This window comes from Amborella trichopoda, chromosome 4, assembly GCF_054954075.1.
Source record: "Amborella trichopoda isolate Santa Cruz 75 chromosome 4, AtrichopodaSantaCruz75HAP2 v2.0, whole genome shotgun sequence".
Taxonomy (NCBI): domain Eukaryota; kingdom Viridiplantae; phylum Streptophyta; class Magnoliopsida; order Amborellales; family Amborellaceae; genus Amborella; species Amborella trichopoda.
In genome coordinates, this window is record NC_142339.1 from 54770963 (window position 1) to 54793498 (window position 22536).

Consider the following 22536-nt stretch of genomic DNA (forward strand, 5'->3'; position numbering starts at 1 on the left):
TGGAGGGCCAAATAAATACGTTCCTTTCTCAATATATTACATTGAAAGTATATAGGTACTTCGTGGGGTGCATACTATACATTTAGTGTCTCATGTAAACCAACTTCGGATGCTCTTTTCAATCCCAAATTTTGAAATCCACTTTATAAATATTCCCAAAAGCGCACCTTCAAATAATGTCGAGAGATAGGGTTTAAATACTGGAAATCTTTGTGATAGCCTTAAGATATATTTTTATCTTTAATTATAAAAAAACGTTGTAGATTGAGAAGATCTACGTGAACTTAAAAATCTTGAAAATTGACGGTAAAAAATGTGTTACAAAATGTACTATTTTCAAAACTTAAAATCTAATTTTTTTGTCATGTCTATGTATTTTGATTATAAGATGTTCAATTTGAGGATACTTGGGCATCAAAACAAGGTGAAATTTTTTAGGTGGGCTCTAATTTGATTATTTAGAGCCTCGGCTCTATATGAACTTTTTCCTAAAAATAATAATAATAACGTTTGACATGAAATGCCACAATGGGGCGTACGGTCTCAACACAAACCACCTTTGTAAAATCCTTGGCATTTAAGGAAATAAACTCTCGCTTCACAAGAAACCATGCGATTACCCAAATATATACCATAAAACAGATGCCAGTCCTCATGCACTTTCTGTCTCTAACAACCCTAACATAGCAACTAAGTTTTGAAATCAAATTTCAAATAATGACCAATAACAGAGGGAAAGAAAACTGAGAGTCAATGAAGGTTGGGACTGCAACATGAACAGTCTGATACCTTCAATTTCCAGGCCATTAAAAGAGAAAAACCTACCTAATTCTCTCTCCTACTACCCTGCAAATTTTGACTGGAACCCATTACCCATTTACTTTTTATGGTACTTCATCAAACAGTAGCAGCAGCGGACCACAATTCTGCCCTTTTGACCTTTGAAACGCTCTCCAAAACTCCAAGGGGGGAGATATGGCCCATCACCGTTACTCTCTTTGTCTCCAAGTCTATGCTGAACGATGTTACCCCTGTAGAGAGAGAGAGAGAGAGTCATGTAATATCACAAATGAGAAGAAACAATGTGTGTGTGTGTGTGTGTGAGAGAGAGAGAGAGAGAGAGAGACGACAGGAGAAACCAATGTGTTTGTCGAGTTATGCTGTGCATATTAGAGAGCGAGAGAAAGAGAGAGATCACCATTCGAGCTTCCAATGAAATAAAAAACAAAAAAAAAACCAAAAAATTCCATTCCCATAAAAAACACTTAGGAATTTCACACCAACCGAAAAAACCCAGCAAATTCCATGAAAAATGACATCACCTTCCATTTTGGAGATATGCTTCTTCACTTTACCCGCACATCCTCTACAGTGAAGAGACACCCTCATCACCACCACCTGCTCAAACCAAGTCCATTTCTCAAATTCTCACAGTAAAAAGAAACGTTTAACATATTACATGCCTCTTTACATGAAAATACCGGTATGGAACAGACCAAAAAGCACAAATCTCGAACCATTTCTCACTCTTATCACTACAATTTCACAGACCTGAAAAACCCTTTTGGAGTCTGACGGTTGAGGCAGCCGTAAAATCTTTTCCGGCATCTTCCTATCACTTCTCTCTGATTTCACGCGCCTAAGCCCCTCATTCTTTGGAGGAGGAGTCTTCGACGGAATCGACGAGAACCTTTTGGACTCAACTAGGCGTGAATACTTGACATCTAAAAGCTTTGCCGATTTTTCAGGCTCTAAAACTCTCCGGTGATCCGAAGCCATACAAATGGATGTTGATGCCGGAGTCCTGCATAAGAATCCGGCCATTCTCTCTCTCTAATATCACAGAGTTTAGGGGGTGCAAGTGAAAGGGACAGGAGAGAATGGCCTTTTATCATGGTAACGGGTCGGTAACTTATAGTCTTATTTCAATTTTTTAGATATTATTTAAGGAAAATTGTTCCACGCGGGCTGAACTGCATTTCTACATATGCGGTACAAAAAGTGTAAAGCATCCACATTATAGATCACATTATAGATGGATGCAAAGAGGTGTTCTATCTAAAAATAATGAAAATTATAGATCACATTATAGATGGATGCAAAGAGGTGTTCTATCTAAAAATAATGAAAAATTAACGGTTCAAACGTTTTTTTTACTAGAATTGTTATTTTTAATTTTTAAAATTTATTTATTTTTTTATATTTATAAAAATTAAATCTGAAAATCCACCTAAAAACAATTTGTTAAGAGGGTCCAGTTCCACCTACGCGGGCTTGGCCGCATGAAAAACCGGGTCCTTATTTAATGAAGATGAGATAAACGAGTAATCAAACAGCATGCGACTTTACAGAGGCAAACTAACAAGTATGACGTTGCTGGCTCATGCCTTCGGCGCACCTTTGAAACCGTTAGAGAAATGGCAACTTTATACTATAAAAGGAAGGTGTACTCCCAAAATTTAGTAGAAAAGGGTGTTCTAAAGTTCAGAAACCTTGTGATTGAGCATCTCGACCTCTCAATATAGATATATAGAAAAAATGGTTTTTAAGTTTTAAAAATAATAAATCTTGTAATAAATTATTTTGGATAATCTATTTTAAATATTTTCTAGTGTTTGTAGAGTGGCTTGTTCTACATTATTTTTAAAATTTAGAGGGATTTATGTACTGATTTTAACATTTTTTTTGGAAAATACAAAATGCTCCATTTATAGGTGGAAATTACAAAGAAATTCGGTCAATCAATTTTTTTTTTCAAAATTACCTTTAGGTCCGTGGACATCCTCAAACTTAATTTTAATTTTTTTTAGTTTTTTTATTAGTAGGGCACTACCCTAAAAGCTTGGGGTACTTCCCTATTAACAAAAAACCTAATTTTTTTGTTTTTGTTTTTTTTTAAATTCGGATCAAGTATTCTATCTTCAGACCGAAAAGTAATTTTGGAAAAAAAAAAAAAAATTGACTGACCTTGTTTACAATTTCTACCTATAAACGAAACATTTCCTCGAAACATTTCCTATTGTAAGCTTGCCGATACCGGAACTACATCTTCTAGTGCCTTATACAAACCTTACCTTTATAAAGTGACAATAGAAAGGCTCCTCAAGGTCTCGCTCTACCATAGAATTCGCTGAAAATTTCATAAATGCCTTGGAGCTAGCTGTGTTCGGCAGTAAATGAAAGTAATAAGCAAAAGAAATGAATAGACAACATGCTGCCCAGAAGCAAAGAGTGCATTTGGTCTCTTAGGAAAAACCGTGAAACCTACTCTTTCTCAACCTAGCGACCTACTAACTATTTATAAATAATAAAATAAGAGGAACCCTAGATGTTCATGAAAGAAATTATGCCCTATAATGCATGCAAGCCATCCGATTTTCGGGTGGTCAGGATCTAAGCATTTAGGTTCTCATTTTCTTTCTATTCCAAAATTACTTATTTAGCAATAATGGGATCTCAAAATCAACTATGAAATAAATCTTCGGAAGGAATCGCTCTTGGGGTTGAGTCGTTAGTTCTTAAGTTTAATTCCTACTGCTTAACTATTTTAAAAATAATAATTTCAAAGCGTATAACTCTTTACTCCCACCGGACCATGGTGTACAGGCTAAAAGCCAGCTTGGTAGTTAGCCAATAAAGAGGAGGGGAAGAGGGTATTGAGGTGCTCAATATATTCATCGCTGAAACTGAAATTAATATGTCAGCATAAAACATGGTCTTTTATCATTCATGTTTCCTATTAATTGCCTTTTCATGATCTAAGTAGAAGCTTAGGAACATCATCATAATGGAATAATATCTTATTATTTATGAGATAGAGCAAATAGCACAGGCATCCACTTACAAAGGAATCAACTTGCAAAGAGGATCTATCAACTAAAGTAATTACTTGGTCTTCTTCAAAAGCCAAAACAAAAAAAGAAAAAGAAAACGAAATTTAGAGTGATTTACATACAGACCTTAAAAAAAAATTTAAAATACAAAATGCTCCATTTATACGTACAAATTACAAAGAAGGTCAGTCAATTCATGTTTTTATTTTTTTTATTTTGTCCAATATTATCCCTCAATTTGAGGACATCCTCGGACTAACTTTAAATTTTTTTTTGGTGCCCTACTAATGAAAAACTAAAAAAAAAAAAAAATTAAAATTCGAATCCAGGATGCCATCCTAAGATGAAGGGGCAATCTTGAAAATAATGAAAAAAGAGGGTTTGGCCGATCTTCTTTATAATTTCCACCGGAGCATTTTGTATTTTAGAATTTTTTTAAAGATCTATACGTAAATCACTCAAAAATTTAATGATGTACAAGACTACTTTTGATGAATAAAACTTTAGTAATGCTTCTAAAAAAGTGCAAAAAAAAAAAAGAAATTTCACAAAAGGGTTGCTATCTTAATCGAAAGTGATCCTTTCTCTAGTTTAAATGCCAAGAAGAATTCAGGAAAGGGTTGGTATCTTAATTGAAATGAAAGTGATCCTATATCTACTATGAAAGCAAAAGGTTGCATTGGGTGGTGCATAAATGAGAAATTAGGGTAAGAGCCGAGCTGAAAAAGGAGGCTAGAGGAAGATGATGGTTTTGTGTGGGTGGAGTTATAAAAGCGGATAAACACAAAAGGCGTAACTGCTGTTATACGAGTTTGCAGGTTGGTACCACGTAGGATCGGAAAGCGACGGCGATTAGTGACGTCCAGTGCGTCACCAACACAGGGAAATAATGAAACAAAGAGGAGAGATAAAAAAGGTTGTGCAACCATTTATTTTTTAGGGATTTATTTATGGATTTTAAAAAGGAAAAAGTTTATATAAGTTCGTAACTTTAAAATGTAAAATTAAAGATGCATCTCAAAAATTCATTAAAAAAAATTTATTTAATGTTGAAAAACCCTCTAATTTATCTTCTCGATATTCATAGATATTGAGATGTATGAATATGAAAAAAAAAGATAAGATTTTGAGTCTAGTGCATCTTGCAACACATTATCTAGACCGTCCATTTTTAAGATTTTCATATATTTACCGATCTACTTGATTTTAACCATTTGTGGAGTTCAAAAATTTATAAATAGGTATGAAAATAGATTTTGAGATAATCCTAAGAATTTTTTATATCAAAATTACATCTTATGATAAAATTTGAAGGTTCACTTTAATTGGATTGTTTAAAGTTGCAACCTTATAAAAACCACACCTTATACAAAATTCTCGGCTTATAGGCGGAAATTACAATGAATGTCTGTCATCCCATGTTTTTTATTTTTTTTCAAAATTACTTCTTGGTCAACTTCAAATTTGATTTTTTTTTAGTTTTTTTGTTAGTAAGGTAGTGCCCCTAGCTTTAAGGCAATGTTCTACTAAAGAAAAGATTAAAAAAACTAAAAAAATTAAAAGTAAAATTTGAGTTGACCAAGGGATAATTTTGAAAAAGATAAAAAATACAGGTTGACCAACCTTCTTTATAATTTCTGCCTATAAGTTGAGCATTTAGTATTTTACCTAAAATTTTATGATCCGTAGGTAGATCAGTACATGGAGTTCATATTGATTATCACTCATTAGATATCAAATTGGATGGTTTGAGGTGAGTCATAGACTACAAAAAAAAAAATTTGGATTTTTTTCTATTCAATGACACTCTTACCACCACCTATTAATCTATTCAATGACACTCTTACCACCACCTATTTTAAAATTTAAGAGACAAGAATGATTGTAATTTTTATGTACAAAAAATAAATAGACCGATAATCCCGAGAGGGAAAGAGAAGAAAGACACAAATTCTAGAGAGAGAGAGACAAATTCTAGAGACAGAGAGAGATAGATGACATCTGTGAAAGAATTGAATTGGCACATGAAGAGGTCTTCTACGGCTACTGGTCAAAACACTGACCAAAGGTGAAATAAGATGGAACTGGAATAGGACTCAACATAAGGAATGGAGGACCACCCACTTGTCCTAAAAGCATCTAATGCCCATGTACTTCTACATGCACATCATCCCTTCTCTCTCTTCTTGAATTTAAAATATTTATCTACTCTCTCTTTCTTCTCAAAACCATTTGAGTGGTAGCTACATGAGATGAATGCTTTGGAAAACATGGAGTTCTAGTGTTTTTTGTACTGCTCTCAGTCTCTAGAGTCTAGACTACTTAAATGCTACCCCTTGGTCATGCTTGTCGTTTAAAACTTGAGCCCTAAAGTTTATATAAGGTTTTCAAGTTTATATTATTGAAGTAAGGTAGACCTCAAATATTCTACAGAAGAGAGTGTTATGGCGTTCGAGAACCGTCCAGGCCATCTCGACCTTGAAATGTATGAATATAAAAGAAAAAAGAATTATAAGTCCAAATATAGTGCATCTTCTAACAATAAGTTATTTGAATGGTCTGCTTTAAATATTTTCAAGTGTTTCTTGATATGCTCGATCTGTACTATTTTAAAATTTTAAATTTTATAGTTAGGGATCAAAATAGATTTTCAAGCCATTATGAAGTTTTCAAAATTGGAACATCTCTATGCAAATTTTAGAGGGGTGCCTTATGTAGTATAAGAAGGCACGGGTGCCGGATCACCTAGTTCTCACATATTATATTTTAGAAATATTTACAATGAGATCATTTATTTTTGATATAAAGAGGTCATAATTATTATTGATCATAAGATTTAAAATTAGGTGACTGAGAATATTTTATTGTTTGAGAACAAAGTCCAAAATAAAATTCTCAAATATTACAACACACATTTATATATTGGATTTCATATCCAAAGATAAAAAATAATTGTGACTTTCTTACGCTAAAAATAAATGGTCTCTAATATACAATCTCTTATATTATTTATGCGTTTTTATTTTTAATAAGCGGATTCTCACCTCCCGTGATGCTTCGACCTTTTTCATTGGAACATGAAACATAATTAAATACTCATCCTGAAATCTGCCTACGAAATTTACTATTGCATTTTTTTATGCCCAGTGTACACATCAGCACCACATGCGCCACGTAGGATAAAACAGTACCTATTCACTTACAGCATTCATCAATTAGGGTTATTGATGGACCGCCAAGTTGGTTCTCTCATGAATGCGTGCACCCAAGTTAGTTCTCATGTCAATTCGACTAGTTTAACACTAATCACCCATTCTCTCTCCATGAAGCACTAGCACCGTGGACATGCATGAGCAGGCTATATACATACTCCTTCGTGTAATAAACCTATTTAAGATGCTTTCTTGATACAAAATGTTGGGATCCAATTTAGATCTTCAGACGTATTTACAAAAAGAAAGAAAATTTAGATTTTGAGTTTCTGAACAATTAGATCCGTTGTGTCAAAAAATAGTTCCTTAATGTGGTTATTTTTACATATAAAATACATTTGATGCATAGGATCCGGTTTCTATGCTGCCAAGCTCAACATATGTAGAAATGCGGGCCCCTAAATCAATCTATTTTTGAGATGGATTTTAAGACCTAATTTTTAAATTCATGTAATCTCTAACATGGGGATCATGAATATGAAAAAATAAGTAAATTTAAAAAAATAAAAATAATAATTCTAGTAAGTAAATTTAAAAAACTAAATATAATAATTCTAGTAAAAAAACATTTGGACAGATAGCTTTCATTCATTACTTTAGATGGAGCAGCTACTTGCATCCATCTTTAAGATGGATGCTTTACACTTTTTGGACTGCATAATGCGGTCTATCCCACATGAAATAATTTTCTATATTTTACACTTGTCCATTTTAGTTTGATAGTATAGATTGGACATATATTTGTAAGATAGTGTCAAATCTATACCATCCAAATAATATAGATTAATGCAACCTTACTTCTCCAAGTAAAGTCACAACCTCATATAAAATATTCAAAACCAAATTATGCGATTGAAAAAGAAATAAAACATTGAGGAAAAATTTTGATTATCGAAAATGTATTGGTAATGAAAAGGAAAAAGAATATCTATCTCTCTTCTCTCGCTCTCTTGAATTATTTTTTTGTGTTTTGTTTTTTTTGTTTTTTAAAAATTGCCTCTTTCTTCCCCTTGGAAGGTTGATCCTGCTATATTCAAGAGAAGTGGCGATATTATATGCGATTATTTTACAATTATCTTAGCACATCCACGTATCACCCTGTGATATGGACTCCTCGTGAAGCGTCACTCTCCTCATTCCTGTTTTCTGGTTGGGAATTTATGAACTTGATATTTTCTTATACCCCATTTGGTTTCATGGATTTGACCTTCTTCTCAAAAGTGTCCTATCATTCTCTCTCGTCTTTCCTAATCTTTCTCTTTGATATTTTACAACATTTTCTTCCTCTGGTATTAAGCACTGTTTCAAACCCAACAATCTAGATCATGAATCATCGATCTGGATAGGGAACTATAACCAGTTTTGAGAGCGTGTCAGGATTAATCGAGTACCCCCAAACCCACCCCCCATTAATATGTTTTTCATTTTTTAAAAGTTTGTCTAAAGTTTTCTCAGTTCTGCCTAAATCCCGCCTCATAATTCCCTATTTTACTTTTGAGTTTTGTAAGAGTACTCGGACTATTTCTTTAATGCATTCAGCAAATTTTTTTTTTTCTTGGGTGAATATCAATCCCAAGAGTTATTTTGAATGAAAAACTGCATTTTGAAGCCAATATCGACATGGCTCAAGCTCACATGCTAGATTTTGGACCACATAAATCGGCATTTAATATTTGGATATGAAGACTATGCTAAACAGGCACTTACCGGGGGGTGATTCCAGGGGTGATGCTTCAACATAACATCCCACCCTCCATTCCCACGGTTAACATATAAAAAGAAAAAAAGAAAGAAATGTAAACCTCTAAGCAATACATTTTGAAAAGAAATCCCGAATACAGGGTTTTTGTGGATTCGACAGGCACCGTCCATTTCATGGTGGCGAGAAATAGCTGCACAAGAACTTAAAATCATTTATTTCAAAATGATTCATCTACTGATGATGATATAATCTAGAAAATTTGGGCAAAGAAAAATCTCACAAGGCAATGATCGAACACTTATTATTTTCTTGAACAGTATGCATATTTACTTCACTTTATCTCTCCACAAAAATTTTATACAGTTTTTTCTTCGCGAGAATAGATGTGCCATATTTGGAGCAAGCTTAAATGCCCTGAGCCACCAAAATGCGGGAGGCCGATCACCGTTGTGCTCTGACCATTGGGAAATATATTCCCAAGTTCTAATATTTCAAATTATTAGAAGAAGATCATGAAGATTAGATAGAAGTGTTCGTGAACTTGACCTGTCCAACTTGGAGCCGCCGGTCAAATCGAATCCGGTTTTGGCCAGTTTTGGTGGGATTTTAAAAAAAAATAAAAAGGATTCCTATAAAATTTTTAAAAATAAGTGATTTATTTGTAATGTGTTTTTTTCATCATTTTGGCAAAAATTGAAAACTTTTTACTATGAATACTTATTTTTACAATTTTTCATCTTTTTTTAGAAAGTTTTAAAATACCCCTTAGTACAAATCGACTTTTTAAAATCCAATTTTCACTCATTTTCAATTTTATTTGGATGTGCTTTGTTTAATCATACTTTAAATATATTTTTCATATTTTTTTATATTTTTTAACACTTTTTGGACCGGTCAACCGGTTTAATATTAGATTAAACCAGCTAGCCTGAATAAAATTTAAGGCGTTATTTCTAGTAAACTATTTCAAAACCTGGTGATTTTCGATCTAAAATGCAGTTATAGATGGAAATCAATCAGGACATTACCAGCTTTGGGATGGTATAAATCTCCCTTCTGCATTTTCTTCTTGTTTTTCAAGTTTATTTTAATATTTTGTTGGTTCCCATCCATCTCCCCACCCTAAAAACCTTTATTTTAACTATTTTTCTATTTTATTTATTTTAACTAGTTTTTTAGATTATCAATTTGGATCTATCATAAATTTGTGGGTGAAAAATCCCTACCCATCTAGGTTTTGAAATACTAGTTTCAAACATGTCCAAAGGGCGCGTCCATTACCGTAATTAAAAAAAAGAAAAATGAGTGCGCGTCCAAGATTTTTTTGTTGATCACTGGGTTGACAATCACGGTATTCTCTCTCATTTTTTTGATGATCACTGGGTTGACAATCACGGTATTCTCTCTCTCTCTCTCAGTGCTCTTTGATTTTAACTTGTGTACAGGCGCATGTGGTGTGGTCCTCCCTTTTCAATATGTATAAGCAAAGTGAAATATGATGCCTCTTTGGCCCGACTTGGCTCTCACTTTTTTCCTCTTGAGCTTTTGTCTATGTGTATTTGTACACGTGTGATGGGAATAAATGCTTTAAGTTAGCTGTTTAGACGTTTTTGAAAAAAATTTCTAACTACTTCCTCTTCTCAACTTCTATTATTACTAAATATGCATTCTATATAGTTTGTCTTAGTTTGGTTAATTTTAAAATCTTTAGATTCTAAAGCATCCCTTCAAAGTTCAAACTTTGTGTTGACTCCGTTTCGAGTCTCTTCAATTAAAACTATGTCGTCCGTAAACAATGTGCATCATGGTATCTCATGTTGTAGGTGCCTAGTTAAATTGTTCATAACTAAGACAAAGAGGTATGAGCTCAATGCTGACCCCTGGTGTGGATCTATTATCATTGAAAACTCACTCATCTCATCACTAGTTGCTTGTACATTAGTTAGGCTCCCTCATACATGCCTGCGTACTTTAAAGAAGTAGGAGCTTAATGCTTACCCTTGGAGTAGACCCATTTTTAAGACGTGAAATCTTAACTTTTTTTTCACAACCATTATGATGAAGGTTGAGATGATTGATTTGAAGGTTTTCCAACACTTAAAAGTACTATTTCCAGTTGGAGAGGAACGTTATGTTGATGCGTCCACCCCCAACCTATCAATGCTCCAATCCCCTTACCTTGCTCAATCTCAAATCTCTTGAGTCATGTTCGGATAGGAACGTGGGCAATTAGGTTTTGAGGAACCGCATTTTCTCAGTCTTTCTATTTTGGGTTATGTTAGGCTGCTTATACATATGAGAATACCCTTAGGGGCTTGAATACCTGACAATATATTGTCTGTGAAATATATTACTGGCCTAATATATTACTGCATAATACAATTCCTACAAATGGATTGTCACGGTTTAGGTAGTATTAGATGCAACTGAGGAAATATATCGTTACTGTTTAGCTATGTCAAGAAGAAATATGGGAAATGCATTACCAGCAAATTTTTTTCTTTTTTTTGGCTTTATACGCAAAACATGGTTGAACATACAATCCCTATTAGTATGTAGCTTAAACTTTATAATTGCATCAGGCATAAGAATTAACTACATCTTTTGTATGCCTTTGTGTCTTGACTTGGAATCACATGTTTTCAAGATGTTAATACTTTGGAATAACATACTTTTATTATGATAAGCTATCATATTTTTTATGTTTTTTTTTTTTGTATTAAAGCCTTTCGATCATCTCTCTCCAGAAAACTTCCATGGGCAAATTCAAAAAGAAAAATAAAAGTTTGGAGAAACAGAAGTTTGGAAAAATGTGGCTAATAACCTAGAAGGCTTTATGACTAAATGAGATATATTGGAGGAGTAATTGTATTGGGGCATTGGAGGAGATTGAAGAGGTAAATTAATTTAAAAAATTTCTATGAAAAAAATAAAAAGAAAAACAAAAACATAGACCTTGTATATCTAGAAATAAACAATACCTATTGTGGTTGTGGAAGATGGGCCTGCTGGGTTTTAGTTGAAGAAGATGGGGATTCAATATTGGATATCTAGAAATAAACAATAGCTATAACTGTAGCTGCAGAAGATGAGGTTGCTGGGTTTTATCTACTAGTTAAGAAGATGGGGTGTCGAGTTTTATCTCCTGGTTGAAGTAGATGGGGCGGCTGGGTGATTGTTGAGGTTTAAATATATGTGTGATTCGGTTTTGCAAAGGAAGTTATTGGTGGCAGAAGATGGGGCTACCGTCTTTTAGCTCTGTATGACCTATAGTATAGTATACTACACAAGAAAAAGTGTAGTAGACTCCACTCGACCGTGAAGGTGAGTGAAAGAAGAATCAAAATATATGCTACAGGTTTTGCTCATAATATAAGCTAGTATATAAATTTACTCAGTTTTTCCATTGTTCATATTGGATTCTTGTCAAGTCTCTCCGTGTCTTTGCCAATCTCACACCCATCAATCAATATTCAGCAAACTGAATGTTTACTTGAACAGCTAGATAGGAGATTGAGATTCTTATGCACTAATTGATTAGAACTCAAGTTCCATCATGGATGCCACTGTGGCTGTTTCCTCTGCATTTCTCCCTGTCAGGTCTTCTCTCTCCTTTTGGATTTCGCTTTGGTTTTGATGTTCTCCCATCTTCTATGAAACCCATGATTTGTTGTTGTAGTGACTTGATTCGTTAGACTCATTTCTTTAATAGAAGATTATTATTTTTGTTGTAGTTTATTAAGAGATGAATCACGTGAATTTTTGGTAGAGAAAAGCGCCCAAAAGATTTACCCGATTACCCGTTAAATTCGTAATAGATTTTTCACTTTTCACCGGATATAATAGCTTTCTTTATTAGATTTCCTTATTTCGAGCATAATAGATTTCCTTATTTTTGGGGAAATCTCAGGTAACTTTTTCCTTGTAATAGATTTTTCACCTTCACCGGGTATAGTAGATTTCCTTATTTCGAGCATAGGGAAATCTCAGGTAACCTTTTTCTATTTCGCGTGTACTAAAATGCCATAGTTCTGTGTAATCTATTTTCATGTAATAGATTTACAGGTTACCATACCATCCCTCAAGGTATTCAACATTCTCGCACACTTGATACCCTTGCCCACCATAGTAACGTTTTTTTTGCATTTCGTCTGGTCGGGTCTTCTCTCTCCTTCTCCTTCTGGATTTCACATTGGTTTCGAGGTTCTCGCATCTTCTGAGCAACCCTTGATTTCCCGATTACACATAAAGCTCGTAATAGATTTTTTACCCTTCACCAGTATAATAGATTTCCTCATTTTTGGAGAAATGTCAGATAACCTTTTTTCCATTTCCTTACCATTACAGTATACTAAATAATGAAAATGATATATTTTCGTGTAATCTATTTTCATATAATAGATTTACAGATTCCCATGCACCCCTTGAGGTACTCAACATTGTCGGGCACTCGATACCCTTGACTACCATGTAGTAATTTTTCTAGGGGTATTTTAAGTAATTAATTACAGATAAAGTAAAAAATTTTGAAAGAAAGAGAACCAATAACCATGATGGAAGATGACATCATCTACATGAGGTATAACATCACCTATATGAAGCAATAATTATTTTTTAACCATTAATAAAATGCTACTAGTTTATTATAGAAATGATCTATTTTTTCCTTCTTAATAACAAAAATGCCTTTACTCAAAATTTTGTATTATAAAAGAAGACATTGAGAGTCCAAAAATGTTGAGTACATTAATAAAATATTCATATGTATGAGTACTCAAACATAACTCTTTTATTTTTTTTAGTTTGTTAATTAACTTCGCCACAGTGACTCAAGAATGACTTGAGTAGGATAAGGAGAATTGGAAGACCGCAGCAAACTGGGCCAGATTCCAAATTTTCAATCAATGGTATCACTAATTTGTTCTCATGCAAAGTATGGCTTGCATTTGTGGAAAAAAACGTTTTGTAGAGGTAAAGTAGAGGTAACAAAAATAATAGTACTTCAAAACAAAGCACATAAAAAGAAATAATTTTAAACGAATATAATTAAGTGCAACTAATCAATTATAAATAAATGGATAGTATGCTCCATTATTCATTATTCCGTTTCAGCCGTTGTACGTCATTATTTTAGTACTAAAAAGTCTCTATAAAAAGATACAAAAAATACAAATCATAATTTAAGAGGCAAAAAATAAAATAAAACTATCAATATAATGGAAAATAAATAAGACATAAAATGCCATGGTCAAAAAGAGGTTAGATGATGATCGAACCAAAGAGTGTCATCATCAATCTACCTATTTCAAGATTTCCTTTTCTATTTTTTAATTTTTAATAGTTTTAATTCTCTATGTAAGGCGTGGGTCAGTATGATTCGAAATTCGTCCAATTCGGAGTGGTACAATCGATATCATCATTTTGATTTTTAAATGGTTCTCCATTTTGAATCCCTGTATCTCTTAGCGTTCTTTATGGAGGGCATTTGGGGCTTTCATTAATAACGTTTAATTCTTTAGGTCAATACATTTTTGTTGGATTTAAAATTTTGGGGAATCCATTTAGGATCATCAAATTTATTTTAGTAAAAAAATTTAAATTTTAAGTTGATCAATACTTAGACCTCACCCTTCAAAAATTGGAAGGTCCCTTTTCAGTATCAGTCTCAGGATGTTTTTTTTTTTTTTTGGGCACATGGCGAATATGATGTAGAAGTTTTCTTTTTTGAAATTTGCCACTACATAAAGAGGGGTGTGGTTTCGATAGGGTTGCAACTTTAAACAATCCAACTAAGGTTCACCTTTAAATTTTATCATAATATATAATTTTGATGTAAAATGTTATTCGGATTATCTCAAAATCTATTTTTATATCTAATTATAAAATTTTAAATTTAAAAAATGGTTAAAATCAAATAGATCTATAAATATATGAAAATCTTGAAAATGGATGGTGTAAATAATATGTTGTAAGATGCACTATTTCTGATACTCAAAATCTTTTTATTTTTCATAGTCATACACCTCGATGTCGAGATGATCAATCTCAGGTTTTTCAACATTAAAATAACTTTTTTTGATGGATTTTTGTGGTACATCCATATTTCTACATTTTAAGGTTGGAACCTTATATAAACTTTTTCCAAATTTAGGATCTTGAAAAATCTTCTTAGCAGGGTTATTTAAGAAAAAAAAAAAAAAAAATAAATTAAGTCCCTTGTGCCCAAGGAGACACGGGCAAAGATCCGTGAGGGTGAAATAAAGAATTGATGAGATGTTATTGGCCCCTTCTCTATACGCCGCCTCATTGGAAACAACCAAAGAGAAATCCTGAAAACCGTTTATATTAAACTTAAGCCATTATAAAACGGGTGTAGTTTGTTTGGAGCCGAGGCTCTAAACAATTAAAGTAAAGCACACTTTCAAATAGTATCGAGAAATGTGGTTTCAATATTGAAAATCTTTGTGACAGTCTTAAAATATATTTTCATCTCTAAATATAAAATTTAAAGCTTCAAAATATTGACAATCCAAAAATGCATTACAAGATGCACTATTTTCAAAATTTGAAATCTATTTTTTTCTCATGTCCATCCATCTTAATATCGAGATGATCAATTTGAGGATATATTTCGGCATCAAAATAACCTCCTCTAGTGAAATTTTTGAGGTCCACTCTAATTTGAATGTTTAGAGCCTCGCACTTATATAAATTTTTCCCTTACAAAACTACCACGTGAATCCATGTTTATTTGAAATTTAAAATTTTTTAGATGCACTCTAATTTGATTGTTTAGAGCCTCGTTTCCCTTACAAAACTACCATGTGAATCCATTTTTATTTGGTGTGTATATCATACAAAACTACCATGTGAATCCATTTTTATTTGGTGTGTATATCATGTGCAGGCTAGAGAATATAGCTAATTCAGGGGCTTTCTTTTATGAGATTTTAAGATCCACCTAATAATTATTAGATATTATTAAAAGATAAATTTTGAATTCTTAATCATTTTCACCGAACATCCAGAAGTTGGATGGTCTTTGTTCTATCTCATAGGATTATATTTCTAGGGCACATAGAGAGTCCCTTTTGGATTTTCACTTTTTTTTTAGGACGGTCGCTGAGTTGAACAAATTCAAGGTCATAACAAAATTTCTAGCTTAGGTTTTACCCGATGGAGCAAATGGACTGTATGCTCCCCCAGGAGCATAAAATCATATGGAGTACATTACTTCGCTACTTCATAAAAGAAGCTAATGGGATATTTTTTTATAAAAAAAGTTCATATAAGGTCGCAACCTTAAAATGTAAAATTGAAGGTGCACCTCGAAAATCTATCATAAAAGATTGTTTGGATGTTGAAAAACCTTTTAATTGATCATCTCAACATCCAAGACGTATGAATATGAAAAGAAAAACAGATTTCGAGTCCATGAAATAGTGTATCCTGCAACACATTTTCTAAAGTGTCCATTTTTTAAGACTTTCACTTGTTTATAGATCTACTTGATTTGAACCATTTTTAGAGTTTAAAATTTTATAATTAGAGATGAAAATAAATTGTCAAGCTATTATACAAAATTTTTATATAAAAAATAAATATATTTACGATAGAATTTAGAGGTGCACCTTAATTGGATTGTAACATTAAACAATCCAATTAAGGCGCACCTCCAAATTTTATCATAACATGTAATTTTGGTGTAAAAAATTATTAGGATCATCTAAAAAACTATTTTTATATCTAGTTATAAAATTTTAAACTCCAAAAATAGTTAAAATCAAGTAGATCTATAAACATATGAAAATCTTAAAAATAGACGGTCTAGATAATGCATTGCAAGAAGCACTATTTTTGACACTCGAAATCTTTTTTTTTTCTCATATGCACACATCTCAATGGTGAGATGATTAGTTAGAGAGTTTTAACACATTAAAACAACTTTTTTCAATGGATTTTTTAGGTGTATCTTCATTTTTACATTTTAAGATTGCAACCTTATATAAACTTTTTTCTTTTTTTAGTTTTTATTTTTTATTCTTCGCGTCTCTCTGGTCATGCGGTACGCCACTTCCCTAGTCCCTAACCATGCATTGAAAGAGCAGAGGGGAATCTTTTATTTATTGTTCTTGTCTCTTCATGCACCGTGTATAGTGACAAGTAGAAATGAGGTTGAACACATTCCATCTCTCCTCATTTTTATAGTAAATGGATACAGCTTGGTTTCTTGGAGGCACAGCTCAAGCACTAGCCGCCTCACTACTGGTGGCGTGTGTCTTAATCAGAATTCTCCTCCATGGCACCGCCACCAAAGGGAAAATGCTGCCCGTGCCACCGAGGTGGCCGATTATCGGCCACCTCCACCTGCTCATGGGTGACAAGCCCCTTCACCTCGTTCTCGTGTCGCTCTCCAATCGCCATGGACTAATTTGTTAGAATTCAAGAGAGCATACAATGAAGTATGGAGAATGGACAGAGACGAAGAGAGAACACAACATTTACTCGTGTCGCTGTCTGATCGCCTATTAGAATTCGAGGGGGCAAACAATGAAGAGTGGAGAATGGGGAGAGAAGAAAAGAGAGCACAACATTTACATGGTTCAGGCCGAAACATTATGTACACGGATCCTAAGCCCAACTGGATACATCTTCACTATTTTAGATTATTATTTACATCAATAAGTACCTCTATATATAGAGGATAATCACATAATTAGATGAGATAAATATGATATGATAACTTGATGACTAAGTAACTTGTTATCTATCTTCTAGATACTTAACATTATCAAGAGATATATACCAATACATCCATAATGATGTATATCAATAAGAACCCTAAATATCTATTATCCCAACACTCTCTCTCAAACTCAAGATGTTTTAACACAAAATAGCTGGAGTTTGAATAATACTAAGTTGTCAAGAAAAAAAGAGTAGCGATCCAATCCATGATAAATTTCACTGGTTACCATAGTCTTCTAAGAAACAACCTTTCTTGGGCTCTCTACCCTCTTCCAGAGACTTTCTCTCTTTAGAGTATTCCAAGAAACAACCTTTTTTGGGCTCTCTACTTTTTTCTAGAGTTTTTTTTCTCTCTAAGGTTTTCTTCTTTGAAGATCTTTTCTCTTAGAGGCTTCTTTTCTTTCTAAAGGTTTTCTCTCTCTAAAAGAAAATGATATTTCTTTCTTTCTTCTTCGGAACATCCGTGATCGAGTAACGAAAAACTCGACGATCATCACACATGATGGAGCAACGAAAAAATCTATCATCAAACAGGATTGAGTAATGGAAAACTCAATCATCATTCAACAAGATTGAGTAACAAAACACTCAATCATTGAAACATAGGCATCTGAAGCAGACATGATCGAGTTCACAAGATGGAGTAACAAAAAGCCCCATCGTCAAACGGGATCACGTAACGAAAAACATGATCATCAACCAGGATCGAGAAATTCGATCATCAAACAGGATCACGTAACGGAAAACATGATCATCAAACAGGACCACGTAACAGAAAACATGACCATCAACCAGGATTGAGAAATTCGATCATCTTAGGTCTCTCTCTCTTCATAGTTTCGATAATTCGATCATCTTAGGTCTCTCTCTACCTAGTTTTGATCGTCTTATTCGAACCCTCGCATCACACGCCAGCGGGGCGCTGACTATTCGGTGCCTCATGACAAAATTGGTGCCTCACAATCCAATAATAGTTTCCTTCTCAAATCCTTTTACAAGAACTATTTCAAGAGAAATTGTGTCCTCCAAATTGCAAAAACCTTTTGCACCATACAAGAGAAACGTGGCCTCAAAATTGCAAGAACCTTTTGCACCATACAAGAGAAATCTTGTGCATCAGTTTGCAAACCCTCCATAGGCCAAAAACAAAACTCACGGTAAAAGCAAAAACTCACGGAACATGCACAGTGGCCTTGGCTTCAACTCGTTGACGAATCCACATGACATGGATTATGATCTAGAGTGATGAAGCAATTCTCGTTCAGCAATGAATTGCTATTGATAGATCGGCCTGGCTCTGATCGCACTCCGATCGCCATGGACTAATCATGAAGTTGCGGATGGGCCAGAAGCCAACACTGGTGGTTAGTGATGCGAACATAGCGAGGGAGTGCATCACCACCCACGACCGAGCCTTCGCCTCTCGCAGCATGGTGGCTGTGGGTAGGATTCTCGGTTTCAACCACACCTCGATTGCTTAGGCCCCCTACGGCCCCTTGTGGCGGGACCTACGCAAGGTCTGAACACTGGAGCTGTTATCATCTCATCGGCTTGAGATGCTCAGCCATGTCCGGGATGAAGAGACTGCGAATTGCATAAAGAGATTATGTAGTGTATGGGAAGCAAGCCAGAAGGACGGTCACAAGGTGCAAGTGGGCATCAGCTTGCACATGGTGGATATGGTGCTGGAAGTTATCAAAAGGATGGTTGGGGGAAGGAGCAGTTTGAGATTGGGTCTTGAAGAGGAGTTCAAGGAATTCGTAGAGGAGAAGTTCTATGTGACTGGCTTGCCGAACTTGGGTGACGTGTTGCCGGTGTTGGGTTGGATCGATTTATAGGGCTCCCAACGAGCCATGAAGAAATTGGCGGCGAAGTTAAATGTCATTTCTCAATTGTGGTTGGACAAGCAGCGACAGACGAGGCAAGGAGTGGCTGTAGATCGAGAGAAGGCTGTCGATTTCTTGGATGTGATGTTGTCCCTGTCGAGTGACCCACAGATCGCTTCGCTCTGTGAATCGACCCCCCACAGGAGGGATATGATAATCAAGGCCACACTCTTGGTTAGTCCTCTCCTTTTAACCTTGTATATGGTAATGAGTGTATGCTATGAAGTTCTGGTATAAAGCATGTCCCTGTAAAATTCGAATCATGGCCGTTGATTGGAGATCGATTCAGCTAACTATATTGCCTGGTTGGATGTAAGGTGATCGTATTTGCTGCAATGGACACTTCCGCGGTGACACTGAAATGGGCTCTGGTTTCTCTATTGAGCAATCCGGAGGCCATGAGGAAAGTTAAAGAGGAGCTCGACACAAAGATCGGAAAGGAAAGAAGGGTGGAGGAGGCCGACATAGCCAACCTCCCCAACCTACAGGCGATCATCAAGGAGACACTTAGGCTGTACCCACCCAGCCCACTCATTGTCACACATGAATCCATGGAGGACTGTGTCGTGGCTGGATTCCATGTGCCTGCCAGCACCATACTGATCATAAATGCATGGAAGATACAGAGGGACCCAAGTTGGTGGGAGCTTCGCCTGGAGTTTGAGCCAGAGAGGTTCATAGGAACGAGGTGGATGTGAAGGGGCAACATTTTGAGTTCTTACCATTTGGGGCCGGCCGGCGAGCATGTCCCGGCATGTCCCTCACCCTCTTGGTTGTGCATTTGGCCCTGGCCCGCCTCCTCCATAGCTTTGATTCGCACTTGCCTCTTGGTTGTTCTTCACTTGACATGACGGAGGCAATTGTCTCACCACCCCAACGGCCTCACCTTTGGAAGCTCTCATGGAACCTTGTCTCCCCCTTGAGTTACTGTGTAAGAATTGAATACCTCAAAGCTTCATGGAACCTTGTCTCCCCCTTGAGTTACTGTGTAAGAATTGAATACCTCAAAGCTTGTTTGTCTCATAGAAGCTATCCTTTTCCTTACTGCTTAGTAACTTGGAGACTATTCACTCATCTACTTGAGAAGTCAATAATCTGCTGAATAGAATTTCAAGAGAATTTCTTGTTATTCCTCACTATCAAATCTACATGTATGTCACCTCGTCTCTCTCTCTTTTGTATCTTTGAGTTACCTCTTAATACCACTTTTATGCATGGGATGTTATTAGGGTGAGGTTTGTATAACGCTAAGGCCCTAAACAATCAAAGTCAGGTACACTTTGAAATAGTGTCGAAAGATGTTATTCAATATAAAAAGATGTTATTCAATAAAAAAAACTTTCTAATAGTCTAAAAATTTATTTTCATCTCCGATTTTAAAATTTAAACCTTAAAAAATGGTGTAGATTAAGCAGATCGGTAAACATTTGAAAACCTTGAAAATTGACAATCTAGATAATATATTACAAGATGCACTATTTTCAAAACTTGAAATTCATATTTTTTGTCTTTCAAGATGATTGGATTTGAGGGTTTTTGACATCCAAACAACTTCTTTTATGATTTTTTGAGGTGCACCTTAGTTTGATTGTTTCAGGCCTTGACCGCATATAAACTTTTTCCACATTAATATGGTGTTGAATTATACGAGTCTTAAACATTAATCACAAAACCAGATGCATATCCGGCCAAGTTACTCAGGCTTAGGCCCTTGCCAAGCTCGAGTTGTGTGTCCAACCAGTTGCTATTAAAAAAACAATCATTAAAAATATTTTTTTAAAAAAATTAAATGTGATATGTTTTCATTTTTGCAAAAATTGAAAAAAAAAATTGGACATGCATAATTATTTTTATATTTTCCCATATTTTTTTAATTATTTTGAAAATATTTTCTGAATTAAATTTTTAAAGTCTATGTTTTTACTACATTTCTGAATTAAAATTTTAAAGTCAATGTTTTTTACTACTTGTTTACTCTATACATACATTTACTAGTTTTTTTTGGGGGATTTTTTATTTTTATAATTTTTTGACCTTTTTTTGCTGGTTTGGGCTAAGTCGTTCGGACTCAACCCGAATAATCGGCTCAGGAGAGCCCACATGATTACTCGGTCTGAGTCGCGCTTTCTAACACTGGTTTTGAGTCTTTTGACAGTCAATAAGTGGCTTTAGATTTCATAGGTGCTTCCAAGTAATTTGTTGAGAGTATGAACTATTTTCCTGGGGGAGAAAACTTGCCTTTAATCCCTCTACAAATTAGGATTTTCTTGATTTACGGTTTTGGGGACCACTTAAGGATGTCAAGACAAGTATTTTCCAAATGAAAAATGTTAATTTGCTTTTTCAATCCTTTACAAAGGCTTTTCATTTGAATTAATATAAAAAACCAGTCACCTCAATTTTTTAATTTGTCAAGGCCAACTTTTATAACATACTTGAAATCTTCTTGTTTATTCAGGCTTTCATGGTTTCCATGTAAAATTAACTACTTTCAATTTGATTTCTCTGTGTCTTGCTTGAGTTTTTCTAAAAAATAAAGCGGCACTCTAAGGAGGGAGAAAGAATCCACTCATTGTGAAGTCAGATGAATGTGTTCATGAAGTTAGAGAGAGAGAGAGAGGGGCGTGTTTTGGCATATGGGTCCATTGGATTAGGGGTGCGGAGGATGAAGAGGTGGTGAATATGAAGAGGTGGTGAATATCTAGTCAAGAGAAAGAGAGAGATAGAGAGGGAGAGAGAGAGGATAGGTGGAGATTGGCTCCAAGTTAAGCGTAACACAATCCAACCTTGAATGGAGCTCGATTCATTTCAAATAGGAACACATTTTTCTTAGATGGGGGCACGACTCAATTTAAATGGGATCCCGTTACTGTTGATCCTAATGAGCATGGGAACACGATCCCATTTTGCATGGAATGTGTTCCCGTTAAATAAAGACCTCGATCCCAATGTATAGGGAACACGCTCCCTGTTCATACGAGATCTCGATCTGTAACTTTTACCCTAACCGGATTCGCTCCTCGAGCTCCGGAGTTTTAGGCAGCCTTTTATCCGACGCTCCCGTTCCCGGTAACTATGGTTCCAACACACTAGGAATGCCTCTGGAGACATGGCGATCTGTAACTTTTACGCTCACCAGAACTCATTCTGGAGTT

The 22536-nt window shown here is 34.8% G+C and overlaps 2 protein-coding genes across 3 annotated transcripts; one reads left to right on the top strand and one right to left on the bottom strand.

Moving 5' to 3' along the window:
• Window positions 1-558: 558 nt before the first annotated feature.
• LOC18422117 (uncharacterized) lies at window positions 559-3287 on the bottom strand. Of its 2 annotated transcripts, XM_011623206.3 has the most exons (4): window positions 3075-3287; window positions 1552-1885; window positions 1323-1398; window positions 559-1031 (listed from the first exon to the last, which is right to left on the bottom strand). In XM_011623206.3, exons 2-4 carry the CDS (start codon window positions 1822-1824, stop codon window positions 898-900), a joined length of 483 nt encoding a protein of 160 aa, XP_011621508.1. In that variant the 5' UTR covers window positions 1825-1885; window positions 3075-3287; the 3' UTR covers window positions 559-897. The 2 variants fall into 2 exon arrangements, with proteins under 2 accessions (XP_011621508.1, XP_020518942.2); XM_020663283.2 differs by lacking the exon at window positions 3075-3287 and having other exon boundaries at window positions 1552-1810.
• A 15764-nt stretch (window positions 3288-19051) lies between these two features.
• LOC18422118 (xanthotoxin 5-hydroxylase CYP82C4) lies at window positions 19052-20323 on the top strand. Its single transcript, XM_006826931.3, is given in 5 exon segments — window positions 19052-19309; window positions 19406-19555; window positions 19699-20065; window positions 20068-20241; window positions 20244-20323. Coding segments are annotated over 5 exon segments (1029 nt in total).
• The last annotated feature ends 2213 nt before the right edge of the window (window positions 20324-22536 follow it).

Excerpts from the sequence above, each read along its gene's own strand:
- LOC18422117 (XM_011623206.3), bottom strand. The coding sequence starts at position 1,824 with ATGGCCGGATTCTTATGCAGGACTCCGGCATCAACATCCATTTGTATG. Across the intron at positions 1,399-1,551 it reads ACTCCAAAAGGGTTTTTCAG|GTGGTGGTGATGAGGGTGTC; the intron begins GTCTGTGAAATT and ends TGGTTTGAGCAG. Across the intron at positions 1,032-1,322 it reads GCATATCTCCAAAATGGAAG|GGGTAACATCGTTCAGCATA; the intron begins GTGATGTCATTT and ends CTCTCTCTACAG.